The sequence below is a fragment of the Triturus cristatus genome, chromosome 5_2 (assembly GCF_964204655.1).
Source record: "Triturus cristatus chromosome 5_2, aTriCri1.1, whole genome shotgun sequence".
Classification (NCBI taxonomy): Eukaryota; Metazoa; Chordata; class Amphibia; order Caudata; family Salamandridae; genus Triturus; species Triturus cristatus.
Genome location: NC_140588.1, coordinates 838,295,143 through 838,309,814, shown reverse-complemented (window position 1 = coordinate 838,309,814; position 14,672 = coordinate 838,295,143). Strand labels below are relative to the sequence as shown.

Here is a 14,672-nt window from a genome sequence, read left to right as displayed (position 1 = left end):
AGTCAATGAGTGAGTGAGAGTGAGTCAGTGAGAGTGAGTCAATGAGTGAGAGAGTGAGTCAGTGAGAGTGAGTCAATTAGTGAGTGAGTCAATCAGTAAGAGTGAGTCAATCAGTAAGAGTGAGTCAATTAGTGAGTGAGTCAGTGAGAGTGAGTCAATTAGTGAGAGAGTGACTCAGTGAGAGTGAGTCAATTAGTGAGAGTGAGTCAGTGAGAGTGAGTCAATTAGTGAGAGAGTGACTCAGTGAGAGGGAGTCAATTAGTGAGAGTGAGTCAGTGAGAGTGAGTCAATTAGTGAGAGAGTGACTCAGTGAGAGTGAGTTAATTAGTGAGCAAGTGAGCCAGTGAGAGTGAGTCAATTAGTGAGAGAGAGTGACTCAGTGAGTGAGTCAATTAGTGAGTCATTGACAGTGAGTCAATTAGTGAGTGAGTCAGTGAGACTAAGTCAATTAGTGAGAGTGAGTCAGTGAGAGTGAGTCATAAGAGAGTGACTCAGTGACAGTGAGTCAATTAGTGAGTCATTGAGAGTGAGTCAATTAGTGAGTGAGTCAGTGAGACTGAGTCAATTAGTGAGAGTGAGCCAGTGAGAGTGAGTCAATTAGTGAGCCAGTGAGAGTGAGCCAGTGAGAGTGAGCCAATGAGTGAGTGAGAGTGAGTCTGTGAGAGTGAGTCTGAGAGAGTGTGGAAATTAGTGAGAGAGTGAGTCGATTAGTGAGAGAGTGACTCAGTGAGAGTGAGTCAATTAGTGATAGTGAGTCAGTGAGAGTGAGTTATGAGAGAGAGAGTGAGTCAGTGTGAGTGAGTCAATTAGTGAGCCAGTGAGAGTGAGCCAGTGAGAGTGAGCCAATGAGTGAGTGTGTGAGAGTGAGTCTGTGAGAGTGTGGAAATTAGTGAGAGAGTGAGTCAATTAGTGAGAGAGTGACTCAGTGAGTGAGTCAATTAGTGAGTGAGTCAGTGAGAGTGAGTCATGAGAGAGAGAGTGAGTCAGTGTGAGTGAGTCAATTAGTGAGAGAGTGACTCAGTGAGTGAGTCAATTAGTGAGTGAGTCAGTGAGAGTGAGTCATGAGAGAGAGAGTGAGTCAGTGTGAGTGAGTCAATTAGTGAGAGAGTGACTCAGTGAGTGAGTCAATCAGCGAGTGAGTCAGTGAGAGTGAGTCAGTGAGAGTGAGTTATGAGAGAGAGAGTGAGTCAGTGAGAGTGAGTCAATTAGTGAGTGAGTCAATTAGTGAGTGAGTCAGTGAGAGTGAGTCAATTAGTGAGAGTGTCAGTGAGAGTGAGTCAATTAGTGAGTCATTGAGAGTGAGTCAATTAGTGAGTGTGTCAGTGAGAGTGAGTCAATTAGTGAGTGTGTCAGTGAGAGTGAGTCAATTAGTGAGTCCGTGAGAGTAAGTCAGTGAGAGTGAGTCAATTAGTGAGAGTGGGTCAATTAGTGAGAGAGTGAGTCAATTAGTGAGAGTGAGTCAATTAGTGAGAGAGTGACTCAGTGAGTCAATTAGTGAGTCCGTGAGAGTAAGTCAGTGAGAGTGAGCCAGTGAGTGAGTCAATTAGTGAGAGAGTGAGTGAGTCAGTGAGAGTGAGTCAATTAGTGAGTCATTGAGAGTGAGTCAATTAGTGAGTGAGTCAGTGAGAGCGAGTTAATTAGTGAGATTGAGTCAGTGAGAGTGAGTTATGAGAGAGAGAGTCAGTGAGAGTGAGTCATGAGAGAGAGAGTCAGTGAGAGTGAGTCAATTAGTGAGAGAGTGACTCAGTGAGAGTGAGTCAATTTGTGAGCAAGTGAGCCAGTGAGAGTGAGTCAATTAGTGAGAGAGAGAGAGTGAGTCAGAGAGAATGTCAATTAGTGAGTTTGTGAGAGTGAGTCAATTAGTGAGTCTGTGAGAGTGAGTCAATTAGTGAGAGTGAGTCAGTGAGAGTGAGTCAATTAGTTAGTCATATGCCTTGAGATCAGCACTATCCTTTTTGGCTGCATATAAACTGTCTTTGATCTGCACGCAAGCCTTGTGGTTTTCTTTTGTGAAATTTGTGTGGAACTTTTTATCACATTTCAGCTGCATGTCCCTGTTTGATCATGCATGTGATTGAGAGCCCATGACTATGTGCTTTAAACAAGGAAGTCGCACAAAAACAACTTTGTTCCACAGGCCATACGATCTTCTGTGTTCTTAGATAATGTTGCTACCGAAATGCGGAAGTTTTTTTATCTGACTTGTATTTCATCATTATTAAGTACTCATTGAGGCAGACATTAATTTAAAGCTACATCATTACTGAACAGAGCCCCAGAGTGAGACGCTCTTAACGTATCAGCTGGCACATAGTCTTTTCACTGTATGCTCTTTCAGCAGCATAAACCGAAAGTCCGTGGGGCACTGACAGAGCTGAAGTGGGTGACTGGTGGCCTGCTGGTTCTGTTGAAGCAGTAAAATAAAAAAGCCATTAATCAAGCAGGATGGCTCTGTCTCCCTTCACGCCCAGGGAGGAGGGAGATGGGAGCAGAGCATCAAAGGGCTGGGTGAGAAGGGAGGGGGGAATGCAAGGGTCAAAGCGGGCGAAAGTGAAAGTAATCAAGCAGAGCATCAAAGGGCTGGGTGAGAAGGGAGGGGGGAATGCAATGAGCAGAGGAGCAGCTGTGCACGTGCATGTGATCTCGTGCACTCAAGGTTTAGGCCAGCCAAAAGACTGTGGGTAGCACTTTGAAAATCCCACATATAAAATGTCTCTTCGAGCCTTTGGCTCGCGAGACCTAAAAAAACAAGGTTCGACAGACAAACTTCACCTTGGAAGAGTCGCACATGCACTTTATCTTACATCTGTGTATTGCACACAAGTACAGTTTTTCAGGAATTCGCAAAGAACGTAAGAACGGAAGCTGCAACTGTCACAGCTTCACAAGACAACTCAAGTGTGTAACTACTTAAGAGCATGAACATGTAACATACACAAACAGAAAATCGTATTTGAACAAAGACTTTTTGCTGCTCCACCCCAATTAAAGTGAGATGTAATGAAACAATGAAACGGGCCTATTCAGCACACAGCGATGTGAAAACAAATTCTGATAATCCTGGATTAGAACGGTGGCGCAAATGAGAATTTTGAAGTGACAAGTAGATGTGAGGTGCCAGGTTTTAGGGAAGTCAAAAGGAAAGGAAGTTAGTTCAATTGTTCAGCCATGTCATATGTGTAAGGCCTATCTCCAGTTTGGTCATGGTGGATCCTAGGGACAGCTGCAAGCAGGCGAGTCCTGATACTGAACTGCATGAAGGAAGCACTGATGGAGCACCCTTGCAAGAACCAGGGGGCCCCGTAGTAAACATATACAATGGGGCAGATTTACTGCAGCGAGGCACCGCAAGCCCTGCAGCTGCGTCACGCAGCGGCACTTTTAAAGCACAGGAATGCAACATATTTACAATACTATGTTGCATTCCTGTGGTCTCCCCTGCGCTGGCGCACAAACAGCTGCCATGCTCCGGCGCAGGCACATTTGCACCATGGTACAAGGATGCCTGTGTCATGGGAGATTGTTTTTGTGCAGGAAGGGGTACCTTCCGGCACAATAACAATCACTACAGGTATTTTCCTCTTTCAATGCGTGCTGAAGAATGTAGCAAGCATTGAAAGAGGAATAAATGAGGAGAAATTAAAACTAGGTGGCGTAGCATTCTGGCGCATTTTCAGGTTTACGATTCCTCGTAATCTGGAACTGTGTCAGGTTCCATGGGTGTTGCGTGGGAACACCCACAGCAACACCAATGGAAAAGCAGTTTCACGCAAAGTGTTGCATGTAAAGGGTCCGTATTTACAAGGACAGGAAAAGTCACGCAGGGTGGCTTTTCCTGTCCTTGTGAATATGGGGCAGTGCAATGCGCTGCCGGTGCATCAAGGCACTCTTAGCGCAAGGGGCTTGTAAATCTGCCCCAGAATGTCTAGAAAATAATCAGCTAGCTTAAGGAGAGGAGATAAAGAGACCTGAGCTTACCAAAGACAGGCTCTCTAATCAGTAGATCAAGTAGCAGTCTAACTGTCATGTTAATCATAAAATATACTCGATAAAGACATCTTTTTTAAGCACAGGACTATTAGAATTGTCAGTCAGGCTTAAGGTAGTTCTCCCCCAGACTTTTTGCCTGCTTGCCTCCAACTTTGGTGAATCTGATTGTGTTGGCCTTAGGACTTTAACACTGCTAACAAGTGCTAAAGTGCGTGTGCTTACTACCCTAGGCATGGTTTCATTGGCATACACCTAATTAGCATGTTTATCTTACCAGTAAGTACCATGTTGAGTGGTATACCATATACCCAGGGTAAAATGCTGCTAGTGGGCCTGCAGCACATGTTGTGCCACCCACCTAAGTTGCTCTCTGAAACGTGTCCCAGGCCTACTATTGCAGCCGAAAGCACAGTCACACTGCCATGTTGACTTAGCCTTTAAAAATCCTATCCAAGCCTTAAACTCCCCTTTTCTTACATATAAGCCACCCATTAGGTATGCCCCAGATAGCCCATAGGTCAGGGTGCTGTGTAAGTAAAATGTAGGACATGTACTTATCAGTTCTGCATATCATGATAGTGAAAAACTCCCAAAGTTGTTTTTCACTACTGTGAGGCCTACCTCTCTCATAGAATAGCATTGGGGATTCCTTATTACATTTAGTAACCTCTAATTCCTGATTGAGAGGGAGTCAGCTACCTATGGACTTGTAATGGCAAATCCTCTTTGATGGCAAAGTCAGATTTTTTATTACAATTTTGAAAATGCCACTTTTAGATAGTTGTAATTTTCCCGCTTTTAGCCTTGTGTGTCTACAGCCTGTCTTTGATTCACATCTGGGCGGATGGCAACTGGCTTTATGTATTCCTCCTAGACAGTCTCACACAATGGGGGCTTAGGTGTCACTTGATGGGCCATCCTGGAAGGATGGGAGGGAGGATGGGCACAGCTTCACACTTCCACCTGAAAAGACTGTGTCCTGTCCACACAGAAAAAGGCTTCATGCCCCCCTATCGTGAGTCTGGAACCAGGTCAGGGAGGGAGGACCTCTGTGCACTTCAAAGGCTCTTCTTTGAGGCCTCCCTTCTTCAAAGGTTCCTTCGGGTAAAAGAACTGGACCTCCGACTACTTCGGTACATTTCTGGACTTAGACATACTCTGCCAGGAAGGAGGACTGCTGTGCTAAAGGACTGCCAATGTGCTGGACTGCTACTCTTGAAGAACTGACTTCTTGCTGTGCTAACCCAGAGTGACTCTAAGGGGTAGTTGGCTGGCCTCCTGAACTGGTGTCTCAGGTACATAAAGGAATTCCAAGTTTCCTACTTCTTCACATGGACTCTGTCATCGGTGAGTCAACCCTGCCAAGTGGTGCCAATCCAGTTCTGGACCCTTGGAAGTAGGCCTAAGATGCTTGTTCAGCATAACCAATGTATCAACACCACTGTAGAGAATAAAACCGGCACATCACCATCACTGTGTGGGTCAGCACCAATGCATTGCCCCTGTTGCGTGGACAAGAACCGGCCCAGTGCTGCTTTTGTGCGGCTGTTCCTTTGGAAACACCTCTTCCTGGTGCGCTACTAGAGGCAAGTTCTCAAATCTCCATTGTTGAGAGCCTTGACTATGGTGCTGAAACTCCGCATCACAGCAACCTGCGAATTGGTGCCGACTCATCGCTCCTGCTGAGCGATTAGGACTACCGCCGCTTGGAGTGACACTGGTGCATTGCCTTCTCTGCATCCCGCTTCCTACTCATCAACAGGATCCTCAGTGCAACTAGGAGTAATTCACTTTGGGTCAGCAGGTAAAATCCGGTTACTGTAGCTGGCCCTCCCTCACCCCTACAGTCAGACTGAACTTTTAACTTTGTCCGGTGCAGCACGGCCAGATATCCCTCGTTTGCGCTTTGTGCTCTTTGAGGGGGTAAACAACGGTTACCCCGAAACTTTTGAAACGCAGGGAATCACAATGACCACGTTGTGATTCCGCATACCATTGCTCCGCAAGTCGGAACAACGACTTGCGGAGGGGGGGGGTGTTGGATTTAAAATCCAACACCTTCCCTAGTGTCCGCACAGACTGGAGTTCGAATAGTAAATTATGCAATTCCAACATCCAGCGCCCCCCCTCCGCAAGTCGTTGTTCCGACTTGCTGAGTAATGGTATGCGGAATCACAACGTGGTCGTTGTAACGACCGCATTGTGATTCCGCGTTGTGATTCCCTGCGGGATAAAAGGTGGCAGAATAACATCCTACATTCCTTTGGGGGTCATTTTCACAAATTTCTTGATAATTTAATAACTCCAGTTTTACTCATTATATTTTTGTCATTTTAGTTTCAAATAATTTATTAAAGTTTGGTCTGTTTTTCTAAGTTAGTTTGCGATTTTTCCTGTGTTGTGTTTTCACTTTTTTACTGTTTGCATGCTACATAAATACCTTACATATTGCCTCTATGCGCCTCTGACTGCTTGTGTGCCAAGCTACCCAGTGTTAAGCACAGATTATTTTTTGACTTTTAGTGGTTCACCCTGAAAGTGATTGTGTCTGCTGCTTGACCAGGGCTCATACCCCAGTCAACCAACAGCCCAATTTCTTAAAAAGGCACAATGACATTCTTTAAATCTAGATGCGAGATTAAATCTGTGGTGGTGCTCTTCCTTTCACTGAGTGGTAGGAGCCAGAATATTTTCTGAAGTGTCCTGAGACAGAAGAACTAAGATGTAGGTAGCTTAATTACCTGGTGGAGAGGTGTTGAATTTTAAAAGAAAAATAATACCAAGCTTTGTGACTTGATTTATCAAAGTTGGCAGGACCTCCATGTATCTGGGCCACCAGGAAAAAACAAGGGGGAAGATGCATCCCCAAAGATGATAATCTCCCATCTATTTTTTCTTTTCTGAGTTTCAAGTGACTGGCATACACCATTATGTTATGGCACCATGTAGTCGATAAAGCATTTGGCGAGAATATTTATGAAAATGGTTAAGAGAGTAGGGTTTAGTGATGATCCCTGTGGGGCTTCACAGTGCAGATCTTGGAATGTAAAAGAAAAGAAAGGGTAGGCCACAGTATTCTACATACCAAGGGTAGAATGTAGCCAGCTCAACTCTGGCATCTTGCACCATAATCCATTAGTCTAATGATCAGGGTAGGGGTTAAATGCTGGCAAATTATTAATGAGAACTAAGAAAGTAAGTGTTCCTGAACATGAATGTTCTTAATATGATCAAGGGCTGCATCAAAGATGTTCTACTGCAAGGCACAGGCACATCTGGTGTGGCCTGCTATCAGGAGTGACTGATGATCATGGTAGGCAGGTGATTGCAGATGAACTACAAATGCAACCACTTTGTAGGGAAAGAGAAGAAGAGAAACACCTAAAATGTGAGCCAAATGGAAGAGTTCTATCACAAGCTAGTTGAGAGAATAGAGTACTAGGTAGGATATCTTCATTGTGCAGGGCTCCATGGGAAACTTGGATTTAATATACTTATTAAAATGTTCTTGTAGCCAGTTACGTTCAAGAAACAAAGGTATTCATTGTAGGGCAAGTTAGATGCGACCGACAGGGCAGTCAACAACTGACATTTCATTCACACATTCCAGATTCCACCTTAGACACAGTTATCAAGGTGGCAGCTGCTCTAGGTTCTGAGCACAGAATCTAACACATTGCGCTTCACAAACCCAATAACCCAACATTACACCTCCACATATAAGAACTTATGGAAACAAAAACACTCTGCAGTACACGGCAAACTTACACCACATCACATACTCCCCCATTTTCCACAATACCACATAAAATGGAAAAACCTAAACCCAATCTCTTCTATTAAGTTCTGTGAAAAAAAAACACTGACCACACTGTGGATCATACCAGTATTGTGCAGTAACCAAATACCAGCACTTACAAAAACACACACATACACGATGGTAGCATAATGAAACTCAGCCACATGACCAATAAATGTCAAAGGGGTTCAGAAGAACTTCGCAGAGCCCAAAGACACCTGCAGAGCACTTATGACTCATACTACACATGAAACATATTCTCAAATAGGTCACACACTGAACAAGATCACAGGTTTCAAAATTGTAAGCACTTACGGGCATAGTTATAGGAGGATTGTACCACTGGAAAGTGGTATTTGGCCACTTTGTGTGGCTTAATGCCGCTTTGTAAATATGGTATACTTTCACACAGTTTTCTGCTGGACAAGACAAGACAAGAGCTTTCAATGGGCGTAGCTGATGGAGTTCCACTGCAACACCCATTGTTTTTTGGTGCTGACCCAGGTTTACAAGGATGTGTAAATCTGAAGCAGTGCCAAAAATGAATGCCATGCAAAAGCAAGCGTTACATTGGTGAAACAAGGAGAAATACTTTTAATCCTCCTCATTTTTAGGTCTCGCCTGACCCAGCGCATGCGCTGGTCTGGCGAGACTTATTGAGAGGGCTCCAAAAAGTGCTACCAGGCCAGCCTAGAGCTACAGTGCATGTGCGCGGGACCGCAATTACTTTCACTTTCGCGGCCGCACGGCCGCGATGATGTTCAATCGTGATCACTTTCACGGCTGCACGGCCGCTTGTTTAGTAATCTCCTCGAAAGTCTGGCTTGCTGTTTATGCAGATCCAGCAATAGTTTCGCGAGCTATTCTGCTAATTGTCATGCTGCCTTTTCGCGAGGTTCGCGGTATGCAAATACCACGAACACACATGCATATAAACATTTGTTTTTACTGAATAACTGCTGGCATATTCATAGCGAGTAATTCCATGAGAATACTTCGCTCACACAGTGGTAGGCTGCGAGGTACTTCTTTGCGCGCGTGCATGACGACGACTGTCCCATCACCAGTAGTCTCGCTCAAGGAAATGTGTTAGAGCAGGTTCTGACTGCGTCTTGTGCCCTGCAGTAACCAAGCTCTTGATTTTTTTGGGTCTTTTTTTTAGCACCGATGTTGAGTCCAACCCTAATCACATCACTACCCTTGTCAGAAATTCTGAGAGGTAGACTATGTCTTCAGTAATGGTATATCCTCATTAGGGAGCCGACTCAGCCTAACCCCATGGCCCACCATGATGGATTGGCCAACATTTTATAACCAGAGTTATAGCAAAGTGATTTGGAAGTGGTCCCTCAGTCGGAAGGGGAGTGATGTATGACAGGCTCTGCTGAATTTATAACAACTTGGCTACTTCCCTATTGCTTCTCCCCCACAGTCTGGAGACAAAGTTGCCATCAGGAGTTTTAGCACAGAGGAGGTTCTGTGAGTAAGGTAGCACACTGCACAACTTCTTGGCCAGAACACAACATTCACCCAAATATGATGCCCCCCTGGGTTCATGGTGTGAGCTGAAATGCAGACAGGCAGCAGCAGACTGCAGGGCCCTCATTCCTTCTCAATGAACGCATGGATGCATCCCTTGATTTAATCTCTGCAGCTCAATGAATGCACTCACCCCTAAAGGTATCTCACGCTTTACTGGTAGCTGCTCGTCTAAGGTGCCTGCTGACTTTGGTGTAGGATGTAGAGCACATTTAATGAAAGTATTGATCCCACCTTTTACATTTTCTTCCCAGAGATGCACTTGTCAGCTAGCAAGTTAAGCGTAGTAATAGAGGCAACTGTCCTGTTTAGAGGTATTCACAAGGCATGCTTAAGTCTGCAGCAACACTGAGCATGACTAGTGCTGTGATTGCGCGTGCTGTCCCCTGGAGTAAATCTGAGGTCCAATGAGCTGCATCCAAGTGGTTCTTGCATGGCCAGGAGATCTTCTTTCCCTACATAGGGCCTCATTGTGGGGACCATGGGTGCATGGGATGCTTATCGTAGCTGATACATTCTAACTTAGAGTTGTTCGAAATTTATTGGATGCAATAGTTATTGTCCATGTTAAGTTTTGCTCTTTAGATTCTGGTAGGTTTGACATGCTGAAATGTAATAAAGGGCACACTCCATTGCAGTAAACCTTTGCACATATTTCACTTGCAACCCCTGCACAAATCGGCGTTTGATTGGGCATCAAAGTTTATTTGGGCACTCGTAATCAGGCCCTTTGATGGCCAGGTGTTCTGATGGCACAGACCCGCATTTTGATGGTTTCATCATTGGGGTGCAAGACACCCGTTTTTTTTTAATACTTCCTTTGACAGCACACATTGGTGGACCTAGTTCTTTTCTGACAAAATCCATTTTCTTTTTGACTTCCATGACTTTCATTTTGTTTTCATTGTTTTTTGCCAATATCTTGTCTTATGTATATTCTGCGCAGTACTGAAGAAGGGTGAGGGCGAAAAAGAGTTTTGTGGAACACATTTGAGTTTTGACGTTACTCATTTGGTTGGCTTTTTGTTTCATATGTAGCATGTGAAGAAGTGAGCCATGCACGTTTGACTGCTGAAGAGCGGCGGGCTTTGTCTTTTCCCAGTTCCACACTTGGCAAAAGTTTTGTTCTACTTTCTTTTCGGGAAGAAAAAGACTCCTTCACTGACTTGTCCTAGTTTTTATTTTTCGCTTGTGTGGGTAGCAACTTTTCTCTTATTTCAATATGTTCCCCAACATATAGCTGAAATATTTGAGCACTGACTGTTAATCCTGTTGAGAAGGACTACTGTCTGAACTATGAGATTATTTAGTATGGGTGGCCCTGCCATTTTCCCAAGAAAGAGCAACAAATTGGATTTGCACATACTCTCTCTCCGTCTGCTGGACATTCTTAAGGAAGTGTGCTATTGGCTTCTCAAATCTCACATTGGATCACTAAGAGAAATTATAGCAAGCATTGGCATAGCCAATAGGTCTCGCCTTTTGGAGCTTATAAGTGTTTGCCAGGGCCGAACTGGCTACCGGGCATTTTGGCATGCTGCCGAGCTGGGGGCTGATTTCGTTGATGGGGACCTGCGTGTGCTGAACAAAATTCGTTTTGCTTTGTTTATTTTGAAGCACACTCAGGTCTCCATCAACGAAATTAGCCCCCATCGCAGTGACATCAGCCACCAGCTCGGCACCATGCCAAAACGTCCGGTAGCCAGTCCGGCCCTGGTGTTTACCCATGCAACAGTTAATGTTGTTGCACCAAGGAAATTGTGCTGCATACCTAAATACTTATAAGGTCCCAAAAGTGAGACCTATTGGCTATGCCAATGCTTGTTTCTCTTTCTATGTGTGCTGCATTTGCAGCACACATAGAAAAGCAAATAGCAAATTGCCTCTAAAGTATGTTTCTGTGCAGAAAGGTGTCCCAACTTGGACATAAATAATCTTCCCCGCAACTATGGCGCAAGATGCCTGTATTGAAGGAAATCATCCCTGCAAAGCAGGCACCCTTGCACTATGGTGCTAAAGGAAGTAATCTGTTTAAGGCCACCTAGGTCAATAAGGGCCACCTCTCAGCCTTCTGTTCTAAATGAAGAGTCGGTCAAACAGTAGAGAATGCAAACCAAGGACTGTTTATTCATATACACTCAGAGTGGAGCCCCATCTGCCCAGTCACTAGGAGTGCTACAGAGAAAACTGAAATCTACAAGCATAAAGATACATTATGTACATTTCGAAGTCAAGCAGAAACATGCGCACAGTGGAATTTTCCAAACAGGTGCAGCTAATCAGAGAAATACAAAAAAAGTTTCAACTTCTCCTGTTTGACACAAACTAACATAATCCAAGGTGGTTCCATCCTGGGCCTGCCACCAGACAAGTGGGAGAGGGCCTCTATCTAGTGGAAAAGGTATCCTCTAATATGAACAATGCACTCATTACTGAAACAAAACCTAAGTGAAGAAACAAAACTCAGAGGGGAGAATTTCTCGGAATTGGATGTGATCAGTTTTGAAAAGCCTGAAGTGGCACCTGAAAAGAACATGCTTTAAAGAACAAGGGTCCCATACAGTTTAAATAAAGCAATATCGCAAATTAAGGAATCAAAATTGGACTTATAATAGTGGCAAATTAAAGATGAGGTTTTAATAAACAAACAGATAGAATGTACAATTAATATGCAAAAGGTGGGTGAGCAAAACTGTGACAGGGTAGAGGGAAATCAGCCGATTTCCTTACCAGAGGCAAGTGAATTAAAAAGTGACTTTGCAATATGCGTGAATATAGGTGAAGAGAAAGTCACAAAAATGACATCTTATACTCCACAATATACAATCGGAATAGAGTTAAAGATGTGTGTGTTGACGACGTTTCAATCCCAGTAGGAATATCAAGATCTCATCAGGACTAAAAGAATAAAACAAGTGCCTGGGAAGTTGCCTGAATAAGTTGGAGGGGAGAGAAGAGGGGAAGGGGAGAGGAAGACATAAGCAGGGTTAATGTTGGTTAATTAGGAGAAGGATAAATGCAGGGGAAGGAAACTTAAGGAAGAATGTGGGAGAAGTAGAAGCGAGAAGGGGCAGATGTGCCAGGAGATGTCTAAAGGGCAGGATAGATGGAGGTAAATTAAAGGGGAGAATTAGAGCGAAGTTGTGCATGAGGTAGAGGTGGTGAAGGCTCGATATATATGGGCAGGAGGGTCTGAGTGAGTTATGGAGGGTTAGAAGGATATGAAAAAGTGCCATAGAGATAAGTTTAGGGTTAAGGGTAGCACTGGTCAGCCAAGAAGCTGTGGAAAGTTAATAGAGTAATGCGCAAACACCAAGATGTTGAGGTGATTGTTAGCCAAGGTCGAGAGTAAGATTGCGTGAACTGCAAGCCGCCAAAGTAGGAGAGAAGTTATTAAAGTGGTAAGCGGTAGTAGCCCCACGAGAGATGAGGTGAATGCTAACCAAAAAGGAGAGATAGAACGCGTCACCTGGAAGCCTCCAGGGTAGAACGTGTGATGGACCGAGGCTGGAGAGCATGTGCTGTGTCACGAGCGATATCTAGATGGGAAAAGAGATGCATTAAGGCAGGTTGTTAAAAGCATGCATGGAGAGCGCAAGCGAAAAAGGGGGCCGAGTTCTTACCGGAATAGGGAAAAGAGGGGAAGTATCACGACTGGAGGGAGGCCGGAATTCCGTCCGGGAGACCAAGGGCGCAGGCAAGGGCGCCGGAGTTGAAATCGGAGGTCGGGCAATGTGGCGGACCTAAATAGAGGGAATGGATTTAATACGGGGGGAATGCGGTGCAGAGAAGCAGCTGTTGCGAGGGTGAGTGAATTACCTGAAAGGAAGACCCAAGGCGTCCCGAATAATTACGGCCTCGAAACTGACAATTGAGCCCCAACCCCGTACGTATTGCCATGGCTATTTAGATCTTACTACAGTCCTCGCTTGGACCTTTTCACTCGTTACTGTTCCAAGATGGTGGCTCTGCTACCATAGACATCGCCCTTACGCACCACCGTAGTTCGTAGTTCGTCATATTCGAACGCCAGTCTATCCCTTAAGACCACACCTCTTGTGTTCCTCAATTGAGCCCCGGTTCACTGGACCGGCGTACCAGACCCCCAAAGCCACTATTTCAAGCACCACGCCTCATACCCCAAAAGGCAGGATATAGACTATTGGATGGAATTCAGAATTATAAATTGATACCATTTGGTTCATCATTTGGAGAGTGTTCTGAATACCCTGGTAACATCCATGTTTCTTGTTATGTGCTGAAAGGGACTCGAATATTTAGGGGATTAACTATTATCATATGAGGACCTGGAATAAGATAATAGTTAGCATTTACGTATTACAGAATGGATTTTCTTAGACTAAATCTATCTTTAGGTCAACAAACTTGGAATCAGATAAATTGACCACAAAAAATTAATGAAACAGAGTCAGCAGAGTAGTTATATCAGTTGGTATCTTTATTGAAATGAAATAAGTTTGCATGCCAATCTAATTTGTGACTTTAAATGATTTATTAAGCATTAACTGAGTTGTGAAAATCAAGTTTTGAAGGCAGTTAGCTTCCTCAGCGCAGGGAGATTGTATCATAAGCAGTGAGTCCTTTAAAGCAAATAACCCTCATACAAACCCTATAGATGAAAGTTCAGTAATTGCCAAATGACCATTTGCAGTTCATGGACAGGATTTGTCTGCCCCTGTCTGCACTGCAGTGTTAATGGCACAGCTGTTACCAGAAATCTTCCGGCCAGAAAGATTCCACTACGCAAGCATACCAGCTGGCAGCAAACGCAGTAATTCATCACAGTCCACAATAGTTTCTGGAAGTCCAAATTATCAGTTTCTTTACCGCAAGGTGGGTTGAGAAGATGGACAAGTTAGGGGCCACCCCAATCCTTACTTTGGGCAATCATTCTCCATCGATTTCTGGTTTTGAATCCTTGACATCACCAATTTGGTCAGACCACTCTGTCCTATTGGTTGGTTTCAGTAGGATAAGATGATGTAGTGGGTAAAAAGTATAGAAAACTGGAAGAATGAAGTAATCCTTTACTTTGCATTTCCTTTAGACCACTGTACTTTAGTCATATGATTGGTTGTGTCATTTAGGAAATAGGGGAGTCCATGCTCTCATCCTTCTTCAGTTCCTTTCCCAAGCATGTGCTTTAGGAAGTACCAATTTTGCTGCAAGTACAGTTGAGTGAGCTACAAACGTGAAAGGAATCATTGATTGTTAGAGCACAAGTAAAAACTTTCCGAAATGTTCCCATATACTTCAGACTATTCATTTCATAAGTTCATACTAGGAAAGGAAAGCAAGTTTTGGATCTTCATGAAACACAGCT

The 14,672-nt window shown here is 44.2% G+C and overlaps 1 protein-coding gene across 1 annotated transcript in view; it reads right to left on the bottom strand.

The window, feature by feature from the left end:
- The window catches only part of LOC146829326 (uncharacterized), a 197,126-nt gene extending 183,859 nt beyond the window's left edge, over positions 1 to 13,267 (bottom strand). The window contains exons 1-2 of the mRNA XM_085606469.1: positions 13,148 to 13,267; positions 12,952 to 13,071 (exon numbers count right to left, since the gene is read on the bottom strand). Coding sequence (XP_085462595.1) covers positions 12,952 to 13,071; positions 13,148 to 13,228 — 201 coding nt within the window. The 5' untranslated portion in view covers positions 13,229 to 13,267. The remainder of the gene's footprint in view (positions 1 to 12,951; positions 13,072 to 13,147) is intronic.
- Positions 13,268 to 14,672: the final 1,405 nt, after the last annotated feature.